The sequence below is a fragment of the Corythoichthys intestinalis genome, chromosome 20, assembly GCF_030265065.1.
Source record: "Corythoichthys intestinalis isolate RoL2023-P3 chromosome 20, ASM3026506v1, whole genome shotgun sequence".
NCBI lineage: Eukaryota > Metazoa > Chordata > Actinopteri > Syngnathiformes > Syngnathidae > Corythoichthys > Corythoichthys intestinalis.
Window position 1 is genome coordinate 18,250,333 of NC_080414.1, and position 22,026 is coordinate 18,272,358.

The window sequence follows — 22,026 nt, forward strand, 5'->3', positions numbered from 1 at the left end:
TTGAATGACAACAGTGTTGACAGCAGGTGGCAGCAGAGGTTGACTGTCTCCCGCAAGGGAGCAGTGATGGCCAAATGAAGCTTCTTGAAGCAATAAAGCTTTGCAGCCATTTGGTTCAAAGCTTCATGGTGTTTCATTTGGTGTTATGACAGTCTTATGATGCCGCTGTCAAATAACGTGTTACCGGTTAATATCTTTTGGGGTAAATATCCCATAAAATCGTGAGGACAGCTGCAGCTTATAGTCCAGTACGGCTTATCTATGAACAAATGCCGTTTTCGTGTCAAATTGGTGGGTGGTGGCTAATTGTCAGGTGCACCTTATAGTCCAAAAATTACGGTACTTCCATTTTTATTTCAGCATTTATTCATTGAATTCATTTGAATTGTAAGTATTACCTTTAAATTATTTAAATTGTCTTTATTTCAATTGCTTATTTATTTAATCTTTTTTATTTATTGAATTTTTTAATTATCTTTTGTAGGATTTTATCTGCCATTCTCCCATTATACTTGGTGGGTGTTTACTGGTATGGTATGTGTGTGAATGGCTTCAGTACATGAGCATTTGCATTAAGTTTCTATTACCCACAAGTCTTTTTAACCGTTTCAAATGGACTCTTTACGCATGAGTGCAAATGAGACACACAGGCAGGAGGAAAATAGCGGCCTAAGGCACAATGCTATCCTCTCTTAACCTCGCTTTAAATAGAACCAGAAAGACAAAAAAATGTCCTACTTGAAGCAATCTTCGTTCTCCTTGGCAGGTAACTGTTTAGACCCGGCCCATCTCTGCGCCGATGCCAAGGATCCGATGGCAGAGGGCGAGCCGGCGGAGGCGGAGCGACCCGTGGCGGTCCCGCAGGCCGCACGGACCCCGGCGGAAGACGAGAGCACGCCGGGGAGCGACGGCGAGCATGTTCACGCCAACGGTATCCCTGGCACGCCCATTTCCGCCAGCTTCACGCCGTCGCTGCCTGATGACAGACTGTCCCTCTCGTCCACCGACACTCAGGTGACACTAAGTGCAAAAACGCGTATAAATATTAGTTTTAAAAAATTGACAAATATGAAGGAGAATAATAACAATCATTTATCAGGAATCGGGGGCAACGCCAGGTCAACCGCCGGGCGCCAAATTCTCGCACATTCTCCAGAAAGACGCCTTCCTGGTTTTTCGCTCACTTTGTAAGCTGTCCATGAAGCCTCTATCGGACGGACCGCCGGATCCCAAGTGAGCCTCAGCCAGCAAATATGAATCATCCATTTAAAAATGGCTGTTTACTCTTGTCATAGCTGCATGATTCACTAAATCATCCGGGGGAGACAATGATGAATCACTTCCTGCTTTTCACAACAATTCATTTCTGATTGGTTAATACTGGTAGCTCAGAGCTAGATTTTTTTTTACATGAAACGCTATGAAAATTTCATGCAAGTGAGTAAAATGGCCACGTTTTGTCAGGATGTTGCTAGAAGATGCTGCTTATGTAAGGAACTAGCTCACTGGAATGGTTATAACAAACTTTAATGTGTACATGAATTTTAGAGAGCATTTTTTTTTAAATGTAACCACCAGGAAAAATATTTGACAAAATATTTTCAGGAAATTCTTTTTATTATTATTATTAATTTTTAAGGACAAAAAAACCCCATTGGAAATTCAAATCTTATATATTCTATAAGACCTTAATTAAAATACATATGATGTAATATAAATCTAAATATGGGCAAATCACGAATATTAGGAATTTGTCCGATGACATCTTTTAACTGTTAGCTCTCGTGAGTCTGATGTTACTATTTTCTAATGTTGTTGACTCTGCGTCCAGATCACACGAGCTGCGGTCCAAGGTGCTCTCGCTGCAGCTGCTGCTGTCCATCCTGCAGAACGCCGGTCCCATCTTCAAGACCAACGAGATGTTCATCAACGCCATCAAGCAGTACCTGTGCGTGGCGCTTTCCAAGAACGGAGTGTCGTCCGTGCCCGAGGTCTTCGAGCTGTCACTGTCCATCTTCCTAACGCTGCTGTCGCACTTTAAGACGCACCTCAAGATGCAAATCGAGGTAACTGATCGTGTTGTGGAAACAAAATAGAGGAGCGTGGTGGGACCCGTATGTGTTGTCGTTCAGGTTTTCTTCAAGGAGATTTTCCTCTACATTCTGGAGACGTCCACGAGCTCCTTCGACCACAAATGGATGGTCATCCAAACACTCACCAGAATATGTGCAGGTCCGCATTTCTAATCCTTCATTCAGTCAATTCGTTCTATTAAAATTTGGGGGCATTACCACGTCACTTCCTGTTGATTTTGGGGAAATCTATTCTTGTCTATTCATTTTCAATGCTAAAAACCTTGTTTTCTTCCCATCAGACGCTCAGAGCGTAGTCGATATCTATGTGAACTACGACTGCGACTTGAACGCCGCCAACATCTTCGAGCGGCTAGTCAACGACCTCTCCAAAATAGCGCAGGGACGCGGCGGCCACGAGCTGGGTACCACGCCCCCGCAGGTCATTGCCACTCCCCCGAAAATAGTTCGACATCATCAGCGCTCAATTTTGACGATAACGATGGCATATGCAGGAGCTGACCTTGCGAAAAAAAGGCCTGGAATGTCTGGTGTCCATCTTGAAATGCATGGTGGAGTGGAGCAAGGACCAGTATGTCAACCCCAATTCCCAAACTAGCCTTGGTAAGTGGTCAGATGTAAATATTTGTATTCTATGGGTACATTTACATTTTATGTGCCACCCAATATGTAAATAAATACTTGGGTACTATTGCAATGCTTGAACAAGATACAAAAATGAGAATTTAGACTACTTTGAGTCCAATATGAGAACAGTGTCTAAAGTTGACGATTCATCACTATCAAACTAGAAGGAAACTTCAACTAAAATCTGGTCTGCGACAAAAAAAAGTTTGACAGCCCTGATTTACAGTAAAATATCAATATTTGACTGTCGGATATCATATCTTCCATGACCTGATATACACATAATACTTTGCTGTATTTGCAAAAGTACTGATGACTCCAAGAAAACAGTTCCTCAAACCCTTTCCTGTTTTTGGCAAAGGTAGATTAAAATTTAAATGATGGCGACTTGAACATAAGGTTTGGGAATGTAGAAAATGCATTATGGTATGAAAAGACTCTTTCTCGGCTTTCCATTCTGTTGTTTTCTAAAGCTGAAGCTCTAACAAAAGAATGAGTGTGTTCCATAATTTTTATCCATTTCCCTGTCTTCTACCTTGTTGTAACAGCAGTGTTATTTTCTCCCTTTGATGCGTGACTTTCAAGCCAAAGCAGGTAACGGTAGCATTAGCATAAGTGCTTGTTGAGACTCGGATAGCTTTCGTGTGTGATTTTGAAATGAGATCTTCTCGTGCAGATAGCGGGTAAAACCGAGGCTCATGTTACCTTGACGACTCCCTCGTGAATTTTTTAAAGAATTTCCGACATGCTAGCAGACAGTGTCTACTATTGTAGCGTTCTATCCCATTGTGAACTCTTAGTTTTAGTTGAATTTACATTCAAATGAAGTGTCAGACAAGTGTATTGTGCAGGATAGGCAAATAAATAGTCAAAAAACAGCTTAAAAGTGCATGTCTTTCTCCTTCTAGTTGAAGAATCACAAAGAAAATTAATGGTCATTTGAGAAGCCTAAAACTGTCACCTTAGCAAAAAATAATTTTATACTTTAGATGAACCCCAAGTCCCCAACATAGCTTGGTAGCCATTAGCCAAGGTAGTGTGTGCGTCAAAGTTTGTAACAGGTGTATAGTTTGTATCAGCAAATTGTGCACTGACAAAAGTTCTATGTTGCTTAAAGGTTCTCTCATTGGACTGTAACTTGTGATTAAATTGTGTTGATAGTCCCTTCCCTAGTATAAACTCCTTATTTTGTTTTATGTACGGCATTGACTTCAATATCAGTTGACGGAACATGAGGCTAGGGGCCGATCCGTAGGGGGCCAATTTTTAAAAAACTTAAAATTCAAATATTTTCAAAACCAAAGCCGCTAGCGACCAAGAAACCAAAACGGACACCTCTCTTGGGCATGTATGAGTCTCCATGAGCAGCGACATAAAAAAAAAAAAAAAAAAAAATCAAAGTCGTTCCCTAATAAAATCCCAATTATTTTTTTATACAAGTATAACAAAACTTAAAATAGCTATAAAATTCTCGAATTTTACACCAGATGCACAAAAATCACCAAATAGAGATAATCAACTTTTTGCTCAATTTTTTTTTTTTTAATTTAGTGCAACTTTTCAACAGCTAATAAATCACTTAATTTTCACATCAAAAAACTTAATGCTTGAGGAGAGCATGCAGAATCATCATAATTTTATTCGACAAAAGCAAAATTTGCATTTTTCTATAGATAATCACTATTTAGGTTGAATTCTGCTTTTGTGTAGAGATACAAAATCCAACGTGGCAGCTGTCACAAAACAGTTTTTTAAAGGGATCCTCTATTTTTAAGACAAGTAATTCTTAAATGATAAATGTTAGTATGAGTTATAATAATTTGATATTAAAACCCTTAATGTTTTAATAAAGTTTGTAAAATTATTTTAAGTGATAGGTCGCCATTCTTGTTACGTCGCAGTGCGTGACGTCACCGGGCCCGTTGCCGAAATTCCAGTGTGTCACTCGTTAGCTTTCGGTTCTACCCTTCCTATTTGAACCAGATCTGAAAAGTGAGGAGCAGGACAGCATTGTCGTTCACAAGACGAGCTTCAGGGAAAAATGCGTGCAGCAAATACCTGATAAGACAAAAGTTGGGCAAAAGTCTCAATGACAACAGAGCGAGAGAGCGTATGCTGTTGGGAACTCCGGTTGGGAGCGAGAGTGTATGCTGTTGGGAACTCCGGTTTTATTAGCAGATATTCAAGTTAAGCATATTGCGTTTTCAAACTTATCCCAATATAATTATGTAGATTGTTCCAGAGCATCCAGAGCTGTCGTGTGCTTTACATACAGTACAGGCCAAAGAGCACACCTTGTGTAATCCATGTCTTGTACATTGTAACGCGTCGTAGGTAGGATACGTGTACTAAAGTACCAAAAAGGGGAGAAGCTTCCACCTATGCAAATTTTATTCACAAAAAATATTTCCACCTTGACCACTCTTCACTCGGGAGCTGAGCAGTACGCAAAAACACGTTCCCTGACGAACTCCAACATTGTTGTAAGGTCCATGTCAGAGTCACTGTCGTCACTGTAGCGTGCCATAGTGCTTTGATTATTTGGTATGATTTGGGGAAAACTCCCACGAAGAATGGTCAACATAAAATATAGCAATAGTAATCCAAATCCGCGTTTTTTACTCACTCTAAGATCCAGGAATTAGACTGATCCCATGGCAATGTTGCAGTCCCGATCAGGCCGTCGAGTCCACAAAATAGACTGATCCGAAAAGCTGCTGTGGAACCAACGAATAAAAAAAAAAAAATAGACAGATCCGACACCAATATTGCAGACGCGGTGGGACCGTCGGATCGAGAAAATACACTGATCCCTTACTTGACTGAGGATCCACGAAAGATGTTTGGGCGCCAGTTGTAACGCGTGGTGGGTAGGATACGTGCATACAGGAACCAAAAAGGGGGAGAAGCTTCCACTTGTGCACATTTATTCACTAAAAATAATAATTCCACCTTTACCACTCACTTCACTCCCCTTGTTTCCATTTGACTGGAAATTGCATCCAAAAGCAGCACATCGTGGCATTTTACTTCGCGAGTTTAGGCAGCAACAAGCAATTGTTGAACACGCTACACATTTGGAAAGATCCCAATGACGTCATCACTGCGAGCCCGCAAACCATGGTGCCAACTAACGGTCAAAATATGTAGTAAATATTATAAAATATTGCCATTGATTTAACATTTTATGTGTTTCTAACAACATATTTTAGTACAAGAGAACAGTTGTGGTTTATTAGAGCCCCAGTTGTATGGATGCTCCAAACAAAGTTTCGTTGTGCTTTTTGCAACAATGACAATAAATATTCTGAATCTGAATACATGTATTTAAGGTAGAGGATCACTTTAAATAGAAAATTCTTGCAAATAAATGCTTAAATCGCGGTAATTCTATAGATATGAATGTAAAACAGTCTAAATTCTTGGTTAAAACCAAAAAAACAGTCAATTATTGTTCATTTTACATAAATATTTCAAGACAAAGTTGCGGCATTGTTTAATTCAACATGGCGACTGTCACGAAACAAAGAGCTTTTAAAGTTGAAAGTTCTTGCAAATAAATGCTTAAATTGTGGAATTTCTATAGATATAAACATAAAACTGTCTAGATTCTTGGTTAAAAGTAAAAAGCGGGCAGTTATCATTCATTTTTCATAAATATTTCAAGCCAAAGTTACGGTATTGTTTAATCCAACATGGCGGCCTTCACAGAACCAAGAGCTTTTAAAATGGAAAATTCCTGCAAATAAATGCTTAAATCGCGGAATTTCTGCAGATATGAAGGTAAAACAGTCTAGACTCTTGGTTAAAAACAAAAAACCGGGCAAATATTCATTTTACGTAAATATTTCAAGCTAAAGTTAGGCTAATTTTTCCCAATTTATTTCATTGTATTCACAACGTTTCAAAGTGCATGCATGGTGCGAAAAATTTAATAATTACCTTGAATCTTTGACCAAATCACTCTTGCGACTCTCCTGCCTGCTTGTATGCAGTAAAACCGACGTCATATTTCCTAAATCCAGCGTTAGAACGCAGTATGTTTATCACAGTGAATAGTGAAAGCCAGCTCAATGCTCTATGGGTCGGCCCCCTACGGGAAGGTGTGGCGCAGTCTGTGGTAGTTGTCTTGTCAACTGATGGTGGAGTCTATGTGTACGCCCATTTTAGTGGTCAATCTGTAATTTCATCAAATCATTTCTAAAACATACCTCTTACGCCCTTCTTCCTAGGCCAAGAGAAGCCATCTGAACAGGATAGTGGCGAAACTCGGGCTCCAGAGACCATTAACCGCTACGGCAGCATCAACTCTCTGGACTCAACGGCCTCGTCGGGCATCGGCAGCTACAGCACGCAGATGTCGGGCACCGACAACCCCGAGCAGTTTGAAGTCCTCAAGCAGCAGAAGGAGATCATCGAGCAGGGCATTGATCTGTAAGTTTCAGTTAAATGTATATTAATCCTTATTTCTGCTGTTGATGATGATTGTTATGTAGATTCAATAAGAAACCAAAGAGGGGGATCCAGTACCTTCAAGAGCAAGGCATGCTAGGTACGACTCCTGAAGACCTGGCTCAATTTCTCCACCAAGAAGAGCGCCTTGATTCGGTTGGTTCTGCTGCACGAAAGAACTTTTTACACACTGAACAATTCGAATAAAGTGGCAAAATCCTCACTTTTAGACCCAAGTGGGCGAATTTCTCGGCGATAATGAGCGCTTCAACAAGGAAGTGATGTACGCGTACGTTGATCAAATGGACTTCCAAGGCAAAGACTTTGTGTCGGCGCTGAGGATGTTCCTGGAGGGTTTCCGACTACCCGGTGAGGCTCAAAAGATTGACCGGCTCATGGAGAAGTTCGCCGCCAGATACCTGGAGTGCAATCAAGGGTAAGCTTGGCTGCGGCGTTTGTGAGCGCGCCGCTATGTGATGTTGTGGAGTTTATTTTATGGAACATATTTTGCAGGCAAACCCTTTTCGCCAGCGCAGACACCGCCTACGTGCTCGCGTACTCGATCATTATGCTAACGACTGACCTTCACAGTCCACAAGTACGTATGACGTCGTCAATAAATTCAGAGGAAGAGTTGCATGCTCGTTTTTGTCCTTCCGAAGGTGAAAAACAAAATGACAAAGGAGCAGTACATCAAAATGAACCGCGGCATCAACGACAGCAAAGACCTTCCCGAGGAGTACCTCTCTGCCATCTATGACGAGATCGCTGGCAAGAAGATCGCCATGAAGGAGACTAAGGAGCTTACGATGAAATCCAGCAAGCAGAGTAAATATGATTTGCGATATGAGTCTTTTGAGTACTCCTGAGTCAAGACATCATTATGTGTTTTCTCCTTAAGGTGTAGCCAGCGAGAAACAGCGGCGTTTGTTGTATAACGTGGAGATGGAGCAGATGGCCAAGACTGCTAAAGCGTTGATGGAGGCAGTCAGCCACGTGCAGGCGCCGTTCACCAGCGCTACCCACCTGGAGCACGTACGACCCATGTTCAAGGTAGGAAGACGGATGGGCGTCATCGTCACCGCTGAAGCTTACTTGTATGTTCTCGTCACAGCTGGCATGGACGCCGTTCCTAGCCGCTTTCAGTGTGGGTCTCCAGGACTGTGATGATACTGAGGTGGCGTCGCTCTGTTTAGAAGGGATCCGCTGCGCCATAAGGATAGCATGTATCTTCTCCATACAGGTGCTTTGGACTCAAGCTTGTAGTTTAAAAACAGACACAAAAATGAATTAAAAAAACAACAACGTATTTTTACAAATTAATTGGAAAAAAAAAAAGATGTTGGGTCAGAGCTAGAAAGTTGCACAAATTTCACTTTTCATTCTGTATATAAAAAAATAGTTGTTACTACTGACTTCAGTATGATTAGTAGCCAATTATTTAATAAAATCAATCCAGAAATATGAACGTAATTATTTACAATGACTCAAATAAACAATATTTAATGTCTGTACTTCCAGTAATAAAATAGGCATGAAAATCTCTCACCTTTTGGCGAAATTTGCCGTTTTGAAGTCAGAATGAGTGACCTACATGAATTGTGTAGATCCAAGGAGAAAATTCTTAAGGTGGTGGGGGAGTGTCGGAGGATTTTTTTTTAATGTCGGACACTTTGTATGCAAGCGGGGAGCGCGAAACAAAGCCAAAAAAAAGCGCACCAGAGAGGCCAAAACATTTACTTATTTCAACGAAACAAAGGAGGGTACACTGTTATGTCCTGTCTTTTCATTGCCAAGCTTGGCTGCACGTCAGCCGTGAATGAACACCTAAGCTTATGCGACGTCACCCAGTTGTAATTTTGGAAGACAACAGGAGACAATTACAAGCTAGCAGATAGTAAGTCCAGCTAACTAACTAACGACATGTTTTATTGAAGTTGCTAAGCCTGTCGCGATATGCAATGAGTCAATTTATCGCACGGTAAATAAAAATGAGGGCGGCAATTTTCACGGCTGTGGTTTATTGCTGCGCGCGCATACATTTGTGCCTGCGTGCTGATGGCATATGAGACTCCCTTTCACAGATGTTTATCACCACGCCGTAGAATTAAAGTTCAGACATACAAAATAAGGAAACACATCTATATCAAACACTGTAAATGTTAGAATTGCTACATTGAGGCTAATGAGGAAAAAAGACAACCAACTTTACCCTGCTATAAAACATTGACAGTCTTCTCCAAAATGCCAACTTGCGGTTAAAAGGTTACACTTCAAACATGAAAAATCGCTGGTGAACAGCATTTGCACATAAAAAAAAAAAGAGAAAAAAAAAAGATTACTCACACCACATGTAATGACAAAAAGAGGCTTTTTTTGCGGAGTGTAAAGCTTACGGTTAGCGTTTTAGCGAACTTATTTCCGGTGAACATTTCAAAATAAAAGCACGTCATGTTCGTCATATCAATAACGATTTCTGGAGTTAATCCCACATACTTCAAAATTCAGATTCTACACTAAGAATAGCTTTAAAATGACACCCTTTATGACAAATCTGATTGGCAATGAATAATTATTATACGTGTTTATTTGTACTTTAATATAAAGAATTTAAGTGTTCCAAAATGTTGTCATGAATAAATAAGTGTCATCAAAAAATGTATTGCTAAATTAGTAAAAAAAAAAAAAAAAGAGGGGGGTTGGAATTATTAGATTTAGTTGACTAGTAAATAGTCGGCCGACTAATCAGGAGAAAATTAGTCCTTTGGGACAGCCCTTTTTATACGGTGTACCGGAACATATTTCCTCCACACCTTTCTCACCTTTTTACCCCTGACCCACTTTCATGCCTGATAAAAGCAAATGAAATACCCAAATTATTTATTTTATTTTTTATAGCTGGAGCGGGATGCCTACGTGCAAGCGCTAGCCAGATTCACATTGCTCACGGCCAGCTCAGGTATTGCTGAAATGAAGCAGAAGAACATCGACACCATCAAGACGCTCATTACCGTTGCGCACACTGACGGGAACTACCTTGGCAACTCCTGGCACGAGGTCGCCCTTCTTTACAAGTTTTTTTTTTTTTTTAAACTTAAATTTACAAAAAAAATCGCAATGATTTTTTTTTTTTTTTTTTTTTACATGCCATCTCAGATCATGAAGTGCATCAGTCAACTCGAGCTAGCGCAGCTAATCGGTACGGGTGTGAAAGCACGCTACATCTCGGGAACGGTGCGTGGCAAGGAGGGCTTTGTGGCTAGCACGAAGGAACAAAGCAATGATGAGTACCTGGGATTGGGTAAGTTGGTGCCGTTTCAGAGTTCATAATGGAACCCGTTTAAAAAAAAAAAAAAAAAAGTAAAATGAAATCTCTGATTGGCAGTCGGTGGCACAGTAGACCGCAAGCAAATCGCTAGCATCCAGGAGTCCATCGGAGAAACCAGCTCGCAGAGTGTGGTAGTGGCTGTGGACAGGTCAGACATTTACATATTGATAAATAACAAACCTTGTTTCACATTATAACCAATTTATCACTTTTAGGATTTTCACGGGCTCAACAAGACTTGACGGCAATGCAATAGGTAAGTTTAGCAGCGACAAATTGACAACTGGAATAAATTGTCGGTGGTGTTAACCATTGTCCGTGTGGCTCTCAGTGGATTTTGTGCGCTGGCTGTGCGCCGTGTCCATGGATGAGCTGGCCTCGCCCACGCACCCGCGCATGTTCAGCCTGCAGAAGATCGTGGAGATCTCCTATTACAACATGGGCCGCATCCGGCTGCAGTGGTCCAGGATTTGGGAAGTGATCGGGGACCACTTCAACAAGGTGGGCTGCAACTCCAACGAAGACGTGGCCATTTTTGCCGTGGACTCGCTCAGGCAGCTGTCCATGAAGTTTTTGGAGAAGGGCGAGTTGGCCAACTTCAGATTCCAGAAGGACTTCCTCAGGCCGTTTGAGCATATCATGAAGAAAAACAGGTATGTAGAAGATTAGGTTTGAGACTTAACTAAAACCTGGCCTCCACCTGTGTGGGCATCACATTTTGAGTCATATAGGCTCTTAGAACAGGGGTGTCGAACTCATCTTAGTAATGGTTACCTATGGAGGGCTATGATGCCTGCTAATAGATGATTAATTAATTGTCAATTAGTTGTTTGGAGAAAATGTTGATACGTTGAGTTTAATTTAAACTTTTAAATTAAAAAAGCCTCTCAAAACTCTGTGGCGGCCCTCAGATCTTGAGTTTGACACCTGTGTTTTAAGAGGCTAAACATTCTTTGACTCACCATTCATCTCTTTCCAGATCGCCCACTATCAGAGACATGGTAGTCCGCTGCATTGCCCAAATGGTCAACTCCCAAGCAGCCAACATCCGTTCAGGTTGGAAGAACATCTTCTCTGTGTTCCATCTAGCGGCGTCTGACCAGGACGAGAGCATCGTGGAACTAGCCTTCCACACCACGGGGCACATCGTCAGTGAGTGCCGCACCATTTCTGAATTTGTCCCAACTCAGAGTTGGAACTCATCGCGTCTGTACATTTTCCCCTAGCGAATGTATTCGAGAAGCACTTTGCGGCCACCATCGACTCCTTTCAGGATGCCGTCAAGTGCCTTTCGGAGTTCGCTTGCAACGCTGCCTTTCCCGACACCAGCATGGAAGCCATTCGCCTCATAAGACATTGCGCCAAATACGTCTCTGGAAGGCCACAGGTCCGTTTGTCGGGTTGACAAGATTACGGCTCAGTTTTCCCGCCGTAGATCATAATTTTTTTTGTTTTTTTTAAACCTATCATGCTCAGCCACTTGACATGGAGAATTGAGATCTGAGTGTCCGATTGATCTGAACAGTTTAAATGTATCACATGGGAGTATGACATACATCCATTGTGATCATTCAACGTACTTTGTTTATTAGGAGAAAGCAGCGAACAGGAAGGGGTTATGGGGAAACAAAAGAAAAGAGGGAGAGAAGACAGAAAAAGAACAAACACCAAGAAATACATTAAATGCCTACTCTAACTATGAATATGTTGGTGCTATTTTTAGCTAGTTGTATTTCCGGTTGACACAATGTGGGGGGCCTGATAACCAAGGAAGGGGGGAGGGGTCTGAGAAATAAGTGATTGGGAGGGGGAAGTGTACCTAAATCAGCCATGTGGTCTAGAACCCAGTATTTGTGGGAATCTCTTGCGAGTGTGAGTATGTTGGCATCCTATTCTATGCTGTCTCATCACTAATCCTGAACCCCAGATTTTCTACTTGAGTGTATCTAATTTCACCTAGTCATGCATGAGTCCCAACTAACACGTGATAGTCCTGCAGACGAGTGGAGATGCCGGGTGGGTGATTATAGATTATAATGTTGCTTCCTCACATTGCAGGCCTTCAAAGACTACACCAGCGACGACATGAATGTAGCGCCGGAGGACCGTGTGTGGGTACGAGGCTGGTTCCCCATCCTCTTCGAGCTGTCCTGTATCATCAACAGGTGCAAGCTGGATGTGCGGACCAGGTACCCCAACACCCTCCCTTTATATATCAAGAGTTTCCCCCCAATTCTTTATAAACCTGGCGGGCCACCAGACTTCTCTGGGAATATTCGCTGCTAGTTCTTCCTGTCCAAATGGGTTGGACGTTTGTCACTTGTAGCCAATGAGTTAATCTTGTCATTTTGCCACTCTGGTTTGTTTCTCCTTTAGGGGGTTAACTGTTATGTTCGAGGTGATGAAGACATACGGGCACACCTTCGAAAAGCACTGGTGGCAGGACCTGTTCAGAATTGTCTTCAGGATTTTTGACAACATGAAGCTACCTGAGCAACAGACTGAGGTGAGTCTGTCACTTAAAGTATTTCCGCCCTTTTACTTTGGCCTACCGCACTTAAGATGTTTTGTTGCCTTCACGCAGAAAGCGGAATGGATGACCACCACCTGCAACCACGCACTTTACGCCATCTGTGACGTGTTCACGCAGTACTTCGAGTCCCTCAGCGACGTTCTGCTGGATGACATTTTAGCTCAGCTCTACTGGTGTGTCCAGCAAGGTGAGAGCTCTTAATTCACTTTTTGAGGGATTGAGATTTAAGGTGGCTACTAATTCCTCCGTTCTGCGCACAGACAACGAACAGCTGGCTCGCTCTGGCACAAACTGCTTGGAGAACGTCGTCATTCTGAACGGCGAGAAATTCTCCGCCGAGACGTGGGACAAAACGTGCAACTGCATGCTTGACATTTTTAAGACCACCATCCCTCACGCGTAAGGCATATCAATTTTTTTTCTCAGTCCTAAACACAACATGATGAATTTTTTATTTGTTTCAGGCTGTTGACATGGAGACCAATTGAAGGCGACTATTTGGACAAGCAGGTGAGGCAGGAAAGAGCTACTGTAATTTTCGCACTATAAGGCACACCTGACTATAATCCGCCACCCACCAAATTTGGCACGAAAGCGGTATTTGTCCATAGATAAGCCACACTGGACTATAAGCCGCAGCTGTCCTCACTGTATTATGGGATATTTACAACAAAAAATATTTACTTGTAACTAGGGCTGTCGAACGATTACAATTTTTAATCGAGTTAATCACAGCTTAAAAAATAATTTATCGTTAATGAATCTCAATTCAAACCATCTCTAAAATATGCCATATTTTTCTGTAAATTATTGTTGGAATGGAAAGATAAGACAAGACGGATACATACATTCAACATACTGTACATAAGTACTGTATTTGTTTATTATAGTAATAAATCCACAAGATGGCATTAACATTATTAACATTCTTTCTGTGAAAAGGATCCACGGATAGAAAGACTTGTAATTCTTAATAAATGTGAGTTTGTATATTGTGACTAAATATTGCCATCTAGTGTATTTGTTGAGCTTTCAGTAAATGATCCTGTAGCGACTTAACTGTTCTGCCCAAATGCATGATGGGAAGTGGGCCAACCATGACTGTGTGTGGTGGTAAATGGTATATTTTCTCTGCGTTGGGCACAATACAGGGCGTTAAGCGAAAGACCACTTCCTATCATACTTCCCCACGTCGCTTCCCACAATAGATATAATTGTTGTGGAAGAGATGTCAAAGCTTTTGCAAGTTATAAACACGTTCCCAATGAATGCTTGTATTTACTCCATTCAATTGACGCTGCCTCTTAGCTCCTTTATATACGTGAAATAGCGCCATTGTAGTCTGTTTGCGTCAATGCGTGAGTGGGTCGTTCCGCGCATGCTTTAAATGCATTAAATATTTTAACGTGATTAATTAAAAAAGATAATTACCGCCCGTTAACACAATAAATTTGACAGCCCTACTGATAACAGAACCAAATGAACTGGCCTTCAACTCCAGACTCACCGCTGTTCTAGCTATAGACCCCACTCACCAATGTCACACAATGACATGTCGCTGTATCCGGTCACCATATTTTCCGTCATTGTTCATCCGTATTCTCAATGGTTTCAATTTGTCGTGCAATTTATAGTGCAATTCATGGAAGCCCCTGTGCTTTCAGATGCTGTAAACTCATTGGATGCGTTGCATAAAAGGCGTTATGTGGAAAAGCTTCAGTCTATCCATTCGCCAGATCCATATTTGATGCCTAAATCGATATTTTTTGACCCGCTGTCTTCGCCGTCTCTGCCTGACATCTGCTACCTTGATATCTACAACTATCTTGTCCACAGAAACTCAGCCTATTCTCACTAAAGTTTGAAAAACTTTTAAGAGCAGCACTCTAAGCAACATTACCCCGTGTGACCCTTCCAATTTTCTAAAATGGCGACAATCAATACCAAAAAAAGTTGACTGCGATGGCCGACGCTTCAAGGATAGGTGGATATTGGACTATTTCTTCAATAAAACATGCAACAACTGTGTCTGCCTCACTTTATTTGACAGTGGTGCCATAAGACTGTCATTAGACAATCATAGTTATGACATGACACTGTCATGAGCATTAATAAATGCTTATAACAGCTGTCATTTAGTGTTATCCGGCAAATTATCTCACTTTTAAACGGATGTAAAAGATCCAAGCTGGACATAAACAGAGTTGGTGACATAATTTGCTGGATGACACTTATGGACATCAGTCATAAGCATTCAGTAATGCCCATGATAGTGTCATGTCATAATTATGACTGTCTTATGATGTCGCTGTCAAATAAGGTGTTACTTATCAACTCAAATAAATCAACACATAAGCCGCACTGGACTATACGACGCAGGATACAAAATGAAGGAAAAAGTAGCGGCTTACAGTCAGAAAATGATGGTAATTTCCATTTTATGGAGTCAAATTTCAATTTTTATCGTGTGCTTTCCCCACAGGATTCCATTTCTCAGAAGTCTCTGGACGACCAGAGATCTATCAGCAGCTTGGAAAGTCGTCGTCAGAGCCAACAAAGCGTCGTCCTTGGTCAGAGTGAGGACACCGCTAGGGGCAGGAACTCCACAAGTGAGTATACTTTAGAGGTTCCAGTGGGTGAATAGAAAGCAATTTTTGTGATAATTGGTGTTACTTTCCAGGGGCGCAAGAGCAACGCTTGTTCAGCGCTTTGCTCATCAAGTGTGTGGTGCAGCTGGAGCTCATCCAGACCATCGACAATATCGTATTCTTCCCCGCAACGAGCAAGAAGGAAGATGCCGAGAACTTTGCTGCAGCCCAGGTACTAACTGTGTAATCTTGCCACGTTTTTACCGTATGAATAACCCTGATCTTGTCACAGCGCGACATAGCTAACGCGTCAGACGTTGCAGCAGAGCCGCCAGACCAGGGAATGTTCCGTTACCTGACGTCACAGCAGCTTTTCAAATTGCTGGACTGCTTAATGGAATCGCACCGTTTCGCCAAGGCTTTTAACTCTAACAACGAGCAAAGGACGCTGCTCTGGAAAGCGGGTAACTCTCGATAAACTGCGTTTGACGTCTGTGATGGTTTGCATTGTAAAGTTGGCAGAAAATTTTAAATCAACTAATTTCACTTCAGATATTTTAGTTAATATTAACTTCATAGCATGAGTTGGAGTTCTGTCCACTTAAAACGTTTAGTTAGCACAACTAATAAGACGATTTATTATTTACAGTAAGCATATTTGTGAACCTCTCATGTGTGCATTGTAGGGTTTAAAGGCAAGTCCAAGCCTAACCTGTTGAAGCAGGAAACGGGCAGTCTGGCATGCGGTCTGCGAATCCTCTTCCGCATGTACACTGACGAGACGAGGCGGGATGCCTGGGAGGAGGTTCAGAGACGACTGCTAGAGTAAGCACACGGAGAACAGAATTGTATTATGATTGTGATTTTCACTTTTTTTTGTGTGTGTGTGTTTAGCGTGTGCGGTGAGGCAGTGGCATACTTCCTGGCGTTGACCTCGGAGAGCCACAGGGAAGCCTGGACCAACCTCCTTCTTCTATTCCTAACTAAAGTTCTGAAGATTAGCGACCAAAGGGTGAGTTCACACAAACATGAAGCAAGTTAAAGTATATTAAAGGGATCCATGGATATAAAGACTTTTAGTTCTTAAAAGATAAATGTTATTATGAGTTGAAATAATTTGATATTGAAACCACTCCTGATGTTTTAGTTTTTATACCATTTATAAAATTAGTTTAACTAGTAGATCGCCATTGTTGTTGACATCACATGGTTATGCTGCTGGGCTTCCAGAGTATGACTCTTAACGACATAAACATGTCATCTGTTCAACCCTTTCGATTTGAACCTGAGACGCACATTAGTGAGCATGATAGCACTGTCGATATTTCACAAAACGAGCAGCAAAAGCAAAATGAACAGGAAAGACTGGATGAGACGAGACGAGAGTACGGGGGGAAAAAACTGTGCTCTGCCAAAACGTGCTGCATCGGCGAAACATCTACAAGAGGCGAATTTGACACCCAAAGTACTACGGTGCGCTTTCAGCTTGTTTTGTTTAGATGCATACAGACAGAACATACTAAAGATGCCTTAAGAACATACTCAAACGTAGTAATATCATATAAGGTTGGTTTAAATATGCTATGTAACTAATGTGGTGAACAGAGCAACATTCTGATTTGAAGCTAGCACATGAAAACAATGCTTAAAAGTATGAGGGGGAAACAAATGCAAAAAGTATTTTGAGGCAATGAAAAAGTAATACAGGGTACCCGCAGGTTATTAAAAGTATTTAAAAAACATTGAATTTAGTTTTCCATTATTAAAGGTATTAAAAGTATTAAATTAGCTGTCGTAATTCTGGAATTTTTTTCTCCGTGGTTTTAATTTTCAAGAACATCTCAGTGCAACCTAAATTATATCCGTGACAAAGTTTTTTTTTTTTTTTTTTTTTAATCCATAACGAAGATGACGCAAAGAATTTTTACGATGCACTGCACCTCGTGCGTCCGCACCGTTAGCATCATTAGCATCAATGTCACAACAGCAGGCAATCGCACAGTACTGTGTGCTAACGCAAGGAACTGCTCAGATGCCTTAGTTGTTATGTTCGACGAAAGCCTCAACAAGACAACCTAGTCCAAACAGTTGGACCAGTATGTGAGGTGTTGGATCGGCGACCAAGTCGCATCCAGATACTTTGGGTCGCAGTTTATGGGTCATGCGAAGGCAGTGGACCTGCTTAACATTTCAAAGTAAGTTGCCAATTTCTCCAATTAAAATGTGTTTGATGCAATAATGTATTTCTGCACGGTTTGCCTTTCGAATGAATGTGAATTGCGCAGTTTTAACTCAAGAGTTAGCCATGTTCAATGGGGTATTGGCAGGTGCACTAGCCTTAGCATGGATAAACCGGAGTCATAGATTCACCATCATTCTCAGATACACAACACGGTTGACACTGTCTATTATTGGAACGAGTGCGGGGTAACGTTGATCTGAATAACATGGCATGGTGATAGGCAAATTATAACGTAGGTGATAGTAAAACACCTCCTGGTATATTTAAATGTTTTCTTGATTAAATAAGAGTATGGATTTTCTCTATCTGATTAAAAGAAATGTCTTCAATAGCTAACAAAGGATTAACATGTGTTTTGTATACTTCTCGTAATGTGATTAGAAAAAAACGATTACTAAGGGAAATGATCATGTGTAGCTTTTTATTTTGTGGTAATTAATGGTAAACTACTGGCATTTAGTGGCTGTTTTTTAAACTTTCACTGCCAATTACAAGCTTTTTACAGTTAAGGTGCCCAACTTGACAATCACCTACCTACCTCCTTGACTAGGTCCTCTTAAAAGGGAAACCTGTTGTATTGCAAATGTAATTTCTGAAGTTGCTTTACAATAATAGTGTAAAATCCATTTTATCCTGGGAAAAAAAATTCTGAAAGACCTTATATTTAAATGTGTTTTAATTGTATCTTCAATAAATGCGCATTCTTTTGTCAAACACACTTAATAATTGAGGTTAAATTTGATGTTCAGTGCTTTATTTTTTAAGATGATTCAATATTATCTAAATAATGGGTGCGAGAAAAGTATTAATTTTCAGTTGAAGTGGCATTGAAAAAGGTCTTAAAAGTCTTGAATTTAGATTTATCAATCCTGGGGGGACCCTGTAATAGGACTCAATAAAAACACAAATAGTAAGTATTCGCCGCTTTTAACCAATCAGTGCATGTGTTGGACGTCTCGCCACGTAGAAGGAATTGCAGTAACTCGGTAGTATTCGTCAAGTGACAGTGACAATCTGCGTCATCACCCCGAGCGTCCATTGCAGGTATAAAAACATCGCGCCCTCCATAGGTCGAAACATGTTCTAAATATTATTGATTTTTTAAATCTATGGCAATATTTTAGGTGTTTCTAATAACATATTTTAGTAAAAGAGAACAATTGTGGCTTATTACAGCCTACAAGTCTTTAAGTCTGAGGTTCCCTTCAAGAAATGATACAATAAAAATATAGCTAAAAGCAGTCGCCATTGTTTCTCCCATTTAGTTCAAGGCTCACGCATCTCGCTACTACCCGTTACTCTGCGAGATAATGCAATTAGACCTGATCCCGGAGCTCCGCGCCGTCCTGAGGAAATTCTACTTACGGATCGGCCTCGTTTTCGGCATCGCACCAGAGCATCAACCACGACCGTCCCTCCAGGAGAACCCGGAGGATGCTCAGTGACGCCACCTGCCTGCAGCCTCTGGCCCTTCATCCAACGGCACGAAAAAATAACAGTCTGGTTTGTAGCGATTTCTTCCTGCGCCACTATATCTCTGAGCTGCTCAGATGGAATCTATTTTAAAAAAATAAAAAAAATGTGCTTCTTACTGTATATTTAATGTAACTGAATGATTGCAAAGACATATTCAAAAACCATGACGAAATGTGACCTCTCTGCGCACCCCCACATGGCTAATGTTCATATCCAAATGTACAGATGTAATAATCTGATAACACTAGATTTTGTTTATTTTTTATTATTGTTATTTGCCACTGCACTTGACCTCCATTCGGAATGCACTGGAGATGTGACTTTTTACCCCTGATTTGACTGTAACATCTCACGGTTAAGTGAAGGCTTAAGTTATTCCATTTTATACGTCGGTATTGTTCGGTTTTTAACTGGAAGGATTGAGAGCAACCTGATGATAGCTGCTTGAAGAAAGACTTAATATTAGTACGTTTTCATGTTTTGTTTTTAGTTTTCACTCGCGTGTGTACAATAAATCAGAAATAATATATTTAATTTTTTTTCCTTGGGTTTTGGGAGAAAATATGTATAGAGAGAGCGAGAGAGGGTAAATGAGCGATGTTAGGTGTGCTTTATGTGCGAATGGGACTTATTCCTGCTCATGGATGTAGAAAACAAAATGTATATGAAGCAGCAATGTAAAGTTTTCTATGTTGCAAAAAATATGTACAACTTTGTGTACAATACATCCTCTGGCATTCTAATCAGGTTCTAGGTCAATAAAGTTTTTTTGAACTTGGTTCATTTGAATGGTTTCAGTGATTTATACCTGGATTTGCTTACAAATAAAAGAACAATAAGATGGAGAGTACTTATTGGCTCTCACTGACGACGCTCAATGCCCAGACTGTTTTGACTGGTAGAGGCTGGCAGCGACCTCCCAGTCAAAATAGATTGAACGACTAGCACAGTCAGTGGATTTGTAGGTTGAGCATTCACTGCCAGTCCTACCAGTTTGAATGGATTTGACGTCAACCGATGTCAATGGTTGACAATGAATGTGTAGAATACTATGAAATTAAGAAAAAACTCATTTTGTTATATGGGCCATAAACAGACTATATTTGTTTCTATTTTAAAGTCATTTTGTTTTATTAACTTTACTAAATTATGAATTTGTTAAAATAAATAAATAAATAAATGTCTGCAGATATGTGGACATCACCAAATTGTGGCCTACTACACCCAAAATATGATGTCCACGTATGTAAATGGCAGGTTTTTTTATTTACCGAAAATTGTCCCCTGCCTGAACAAGATCCAACACCTCTTGATTTTGGCCTCCCTGTGTTCCGGGACTTATTTGGGCTGATCCGGCACCTGTCGTGTATAGAAAGTAGTAATAATATAAAAACATTTTTTTTTAAATTAGAAAATAAAATAATATGCATAAATTCATTTACAGAACAAATCCCAAGAATTACCTGTTCTTTATAAAAATTTCATGTCATTTGAGATTTGTTGATGCACTGAAAAGCTGGACCAACAAATCACACCCCTGACATTAAAAAAATCGAAATTTGTGGGATCTGGGGAGCAAGCAGCCAGGATCAAACTGTATATTAACATGCCAAAAGGACAGTTGCATGTACTGTCTTTATTCAAAAAGAAGGAAGATGGTTCAAAACTGGTCAGAAAAGCAACAATAGGCGATGAGGGCAGCTGCAGCGATCATGCTAACGGGCGGGACCCAGTGCAGCAGGAGGCTAGCACCACAGCAGCGAGACAGGTTCACGGACAGCAAGCCAAGCCGGGTCAGGAGGCTGCTACCGAGGCAGCAGTTGGTCAGGTTCAGTGCCACCCGGAGTGTGGGCCAGCTACAGCGCCAGCAGTCAGCCAGGCAGACCACCAAAAGCTGGAGCAAGAGGCCAAGTACCCTTATGGGAAATTCGGGTTTGGGCTGCACAATTTGTAAGGCGGTGGGAACTTTGGGGCCAGAGAAGACAGGGAGGATAAAACTCACAAAAGAATGGGTTTGTGATCATTATTGTAATTTCTGATTTTTTTTTGTTTTGCGAGTGAAGCCTGTTGAGAAACTAATTGACTGTGTACTGTAAGTCCCACCTGTGGTTATGTGAGCAGTTGCCCTTGCTGTGCAGCGTATAGTCTAAATAATTTTAAATTGTTGTTATAACATTTATACCATGGATATTATCTGAAATTGAGGCCTGTAAGTCTCACAGCATGAAAAGTGGGCATTTGCGTTTGTTTTCAGCACCATTTTCTGCGTACGTTCCGGGACCTGTGCCCGTCTCGTCATCTCTGCGCTGTAATATGTACTTTGCGTTTTGGCACCTTATGATTTACAAATTAAGCACTGCTTGAAAGGAAAAACATGAAAGTTTAGGTATTTTGGTAGCTCGTGAGGAAAAAGCGGCATGGAAAATGAATGAATGAAAAAGATAGGAACGCTGAAGAAATGCAGACGTCGCAAGATGGCGCTAAACCCCCAAATATGCTGCTTTTTTGCTTCCTCATTGGACTAAACCATTATATCAGAGGAGCAGCTTGGATATATTACGTAGAATCGATTCTTGAAACAAAATATTTAAATTTTTAATTACAACAATTATTTACTTATAAAATATAAAAATTAAAGCCAAAACATAGAGAAAAACGGACCTTAAATGAATTGCAACGCCCCCCTT

The 22,026-nt window shown here is 40.9% G+C and overlaps 1 protein-coding gene across 3 annotated transcripts in view; it reads left to right on the forward strand.

Annotated features, from left to right (window-relative positions):
- The window catches only part of arfgef1 (ADP-ribosylation factor guanine nucleotide-exchange factor 1 (brefeldin A-inhibited)), a 45,449-nt gene extending 25,331 nt beyond the window's left edge, over positions 1–20,118 (forward strand). For all 3 annotated transcript variants that reach the window (XM_057824341.1, XM_057824342.1, XM_057824343.1), the window contains 31 exons: positions 767–1,014; positions 1,100–1,233; positions 1,832–2,066; positions 2,133–2,232; positions 2,375–2,514; positions 2,588–2,696; positions 6,953–7,154; positions 7,217–7,328; positions 7,403–7,608; positions 7,686–7,770; positions 7,835–8,000; positions 8,074–8,225; positions 8,287–8,415; positions 10,071–10,229; positions 10,329–10,473; positions 10,558–10,648; positions 10,716–10,756; positions 10,832–11,153; positions 11,480–11,652; positions 11,727–11,887; positions 12,559–12,689; positions 12,877–13,006; positions 13,085–13,220; positions 13,294–13,432; positions 13,498–13,543; positions 15,516–15,642; positions 15,714–15,853; positions 15,914–16,085; positions 16,308–16,446; positions 16,516–16,633; positions 19,129–20,118. In XM_057824341.1, the coding sequence (XP_057680324.1) occupies positions 767–1,014; positions 1,100–1,233; positions 1,832–2,066; positions 2,133–2,232; positions 2,375–2,514; positions 2,588–2,696; positions 6,953–7,154; positions 7,217–7,328; positions 7,403–7,608; positions 7,686–7,770; positions 7,835–8,000; positions 8,074–8,225; positions 8,287–8,415; positions 10,071–10,229; positions 10,329–10,473; positions 10,558–10,648; positions 10,716–10,756; positions 10,832–11,153; positions 11,480–11,652; positions 11,727–11,887; positions 12,559–12,689; positions 12,877–13,006; positions 13,085–13,220; positions 13,294–13,432; positions 13,498–13,543; positions 15,516–15,642; positions 15,714–15,853; positions 15,914–16,085; positions 16,308–16,446; positions 16,516–16,633; positions 19,129–19,308 (4,568 nt within the window). In that variant the 3' untranslated portion in view covers positions 19,309–20,118. The remainder of the gene's footprint in view (positions 1–766; positions 1,015–1,099; positions 1,234–1,831; positions 2,067–2,132; positions 2,233–2,374; positions 2,515–2,587; positions 2,697–6,952; positions 7,155–7,216; positions 7,329–7,402; positions 7,609–7,685; positions 7,771–7,834; positions 8,001–8,073; positions 8,226–8,286; positions 8,416–10,070; positions 10,230–10,328; positions 10,474–10,557; positions 10,649–10,715; positions 10,757–10,831; positions 11,154–11,479; positions 11,653–11,726; positions 11,888–12,558; positions 12,690–12,876; positions 13,007–13,084; positions 13,221–13,293; positions 13,433–13,497; positions 13,544–15,515; positions 15,643–15,713; positions 15,854–15,913; positions 16,086–16,307; positions 16,447–16,515; positions 16,634–19,128) is intronic.
- The last annotated feature ends 1,908 nt before the right edge of the window (positions 20,119–22,026 follow it).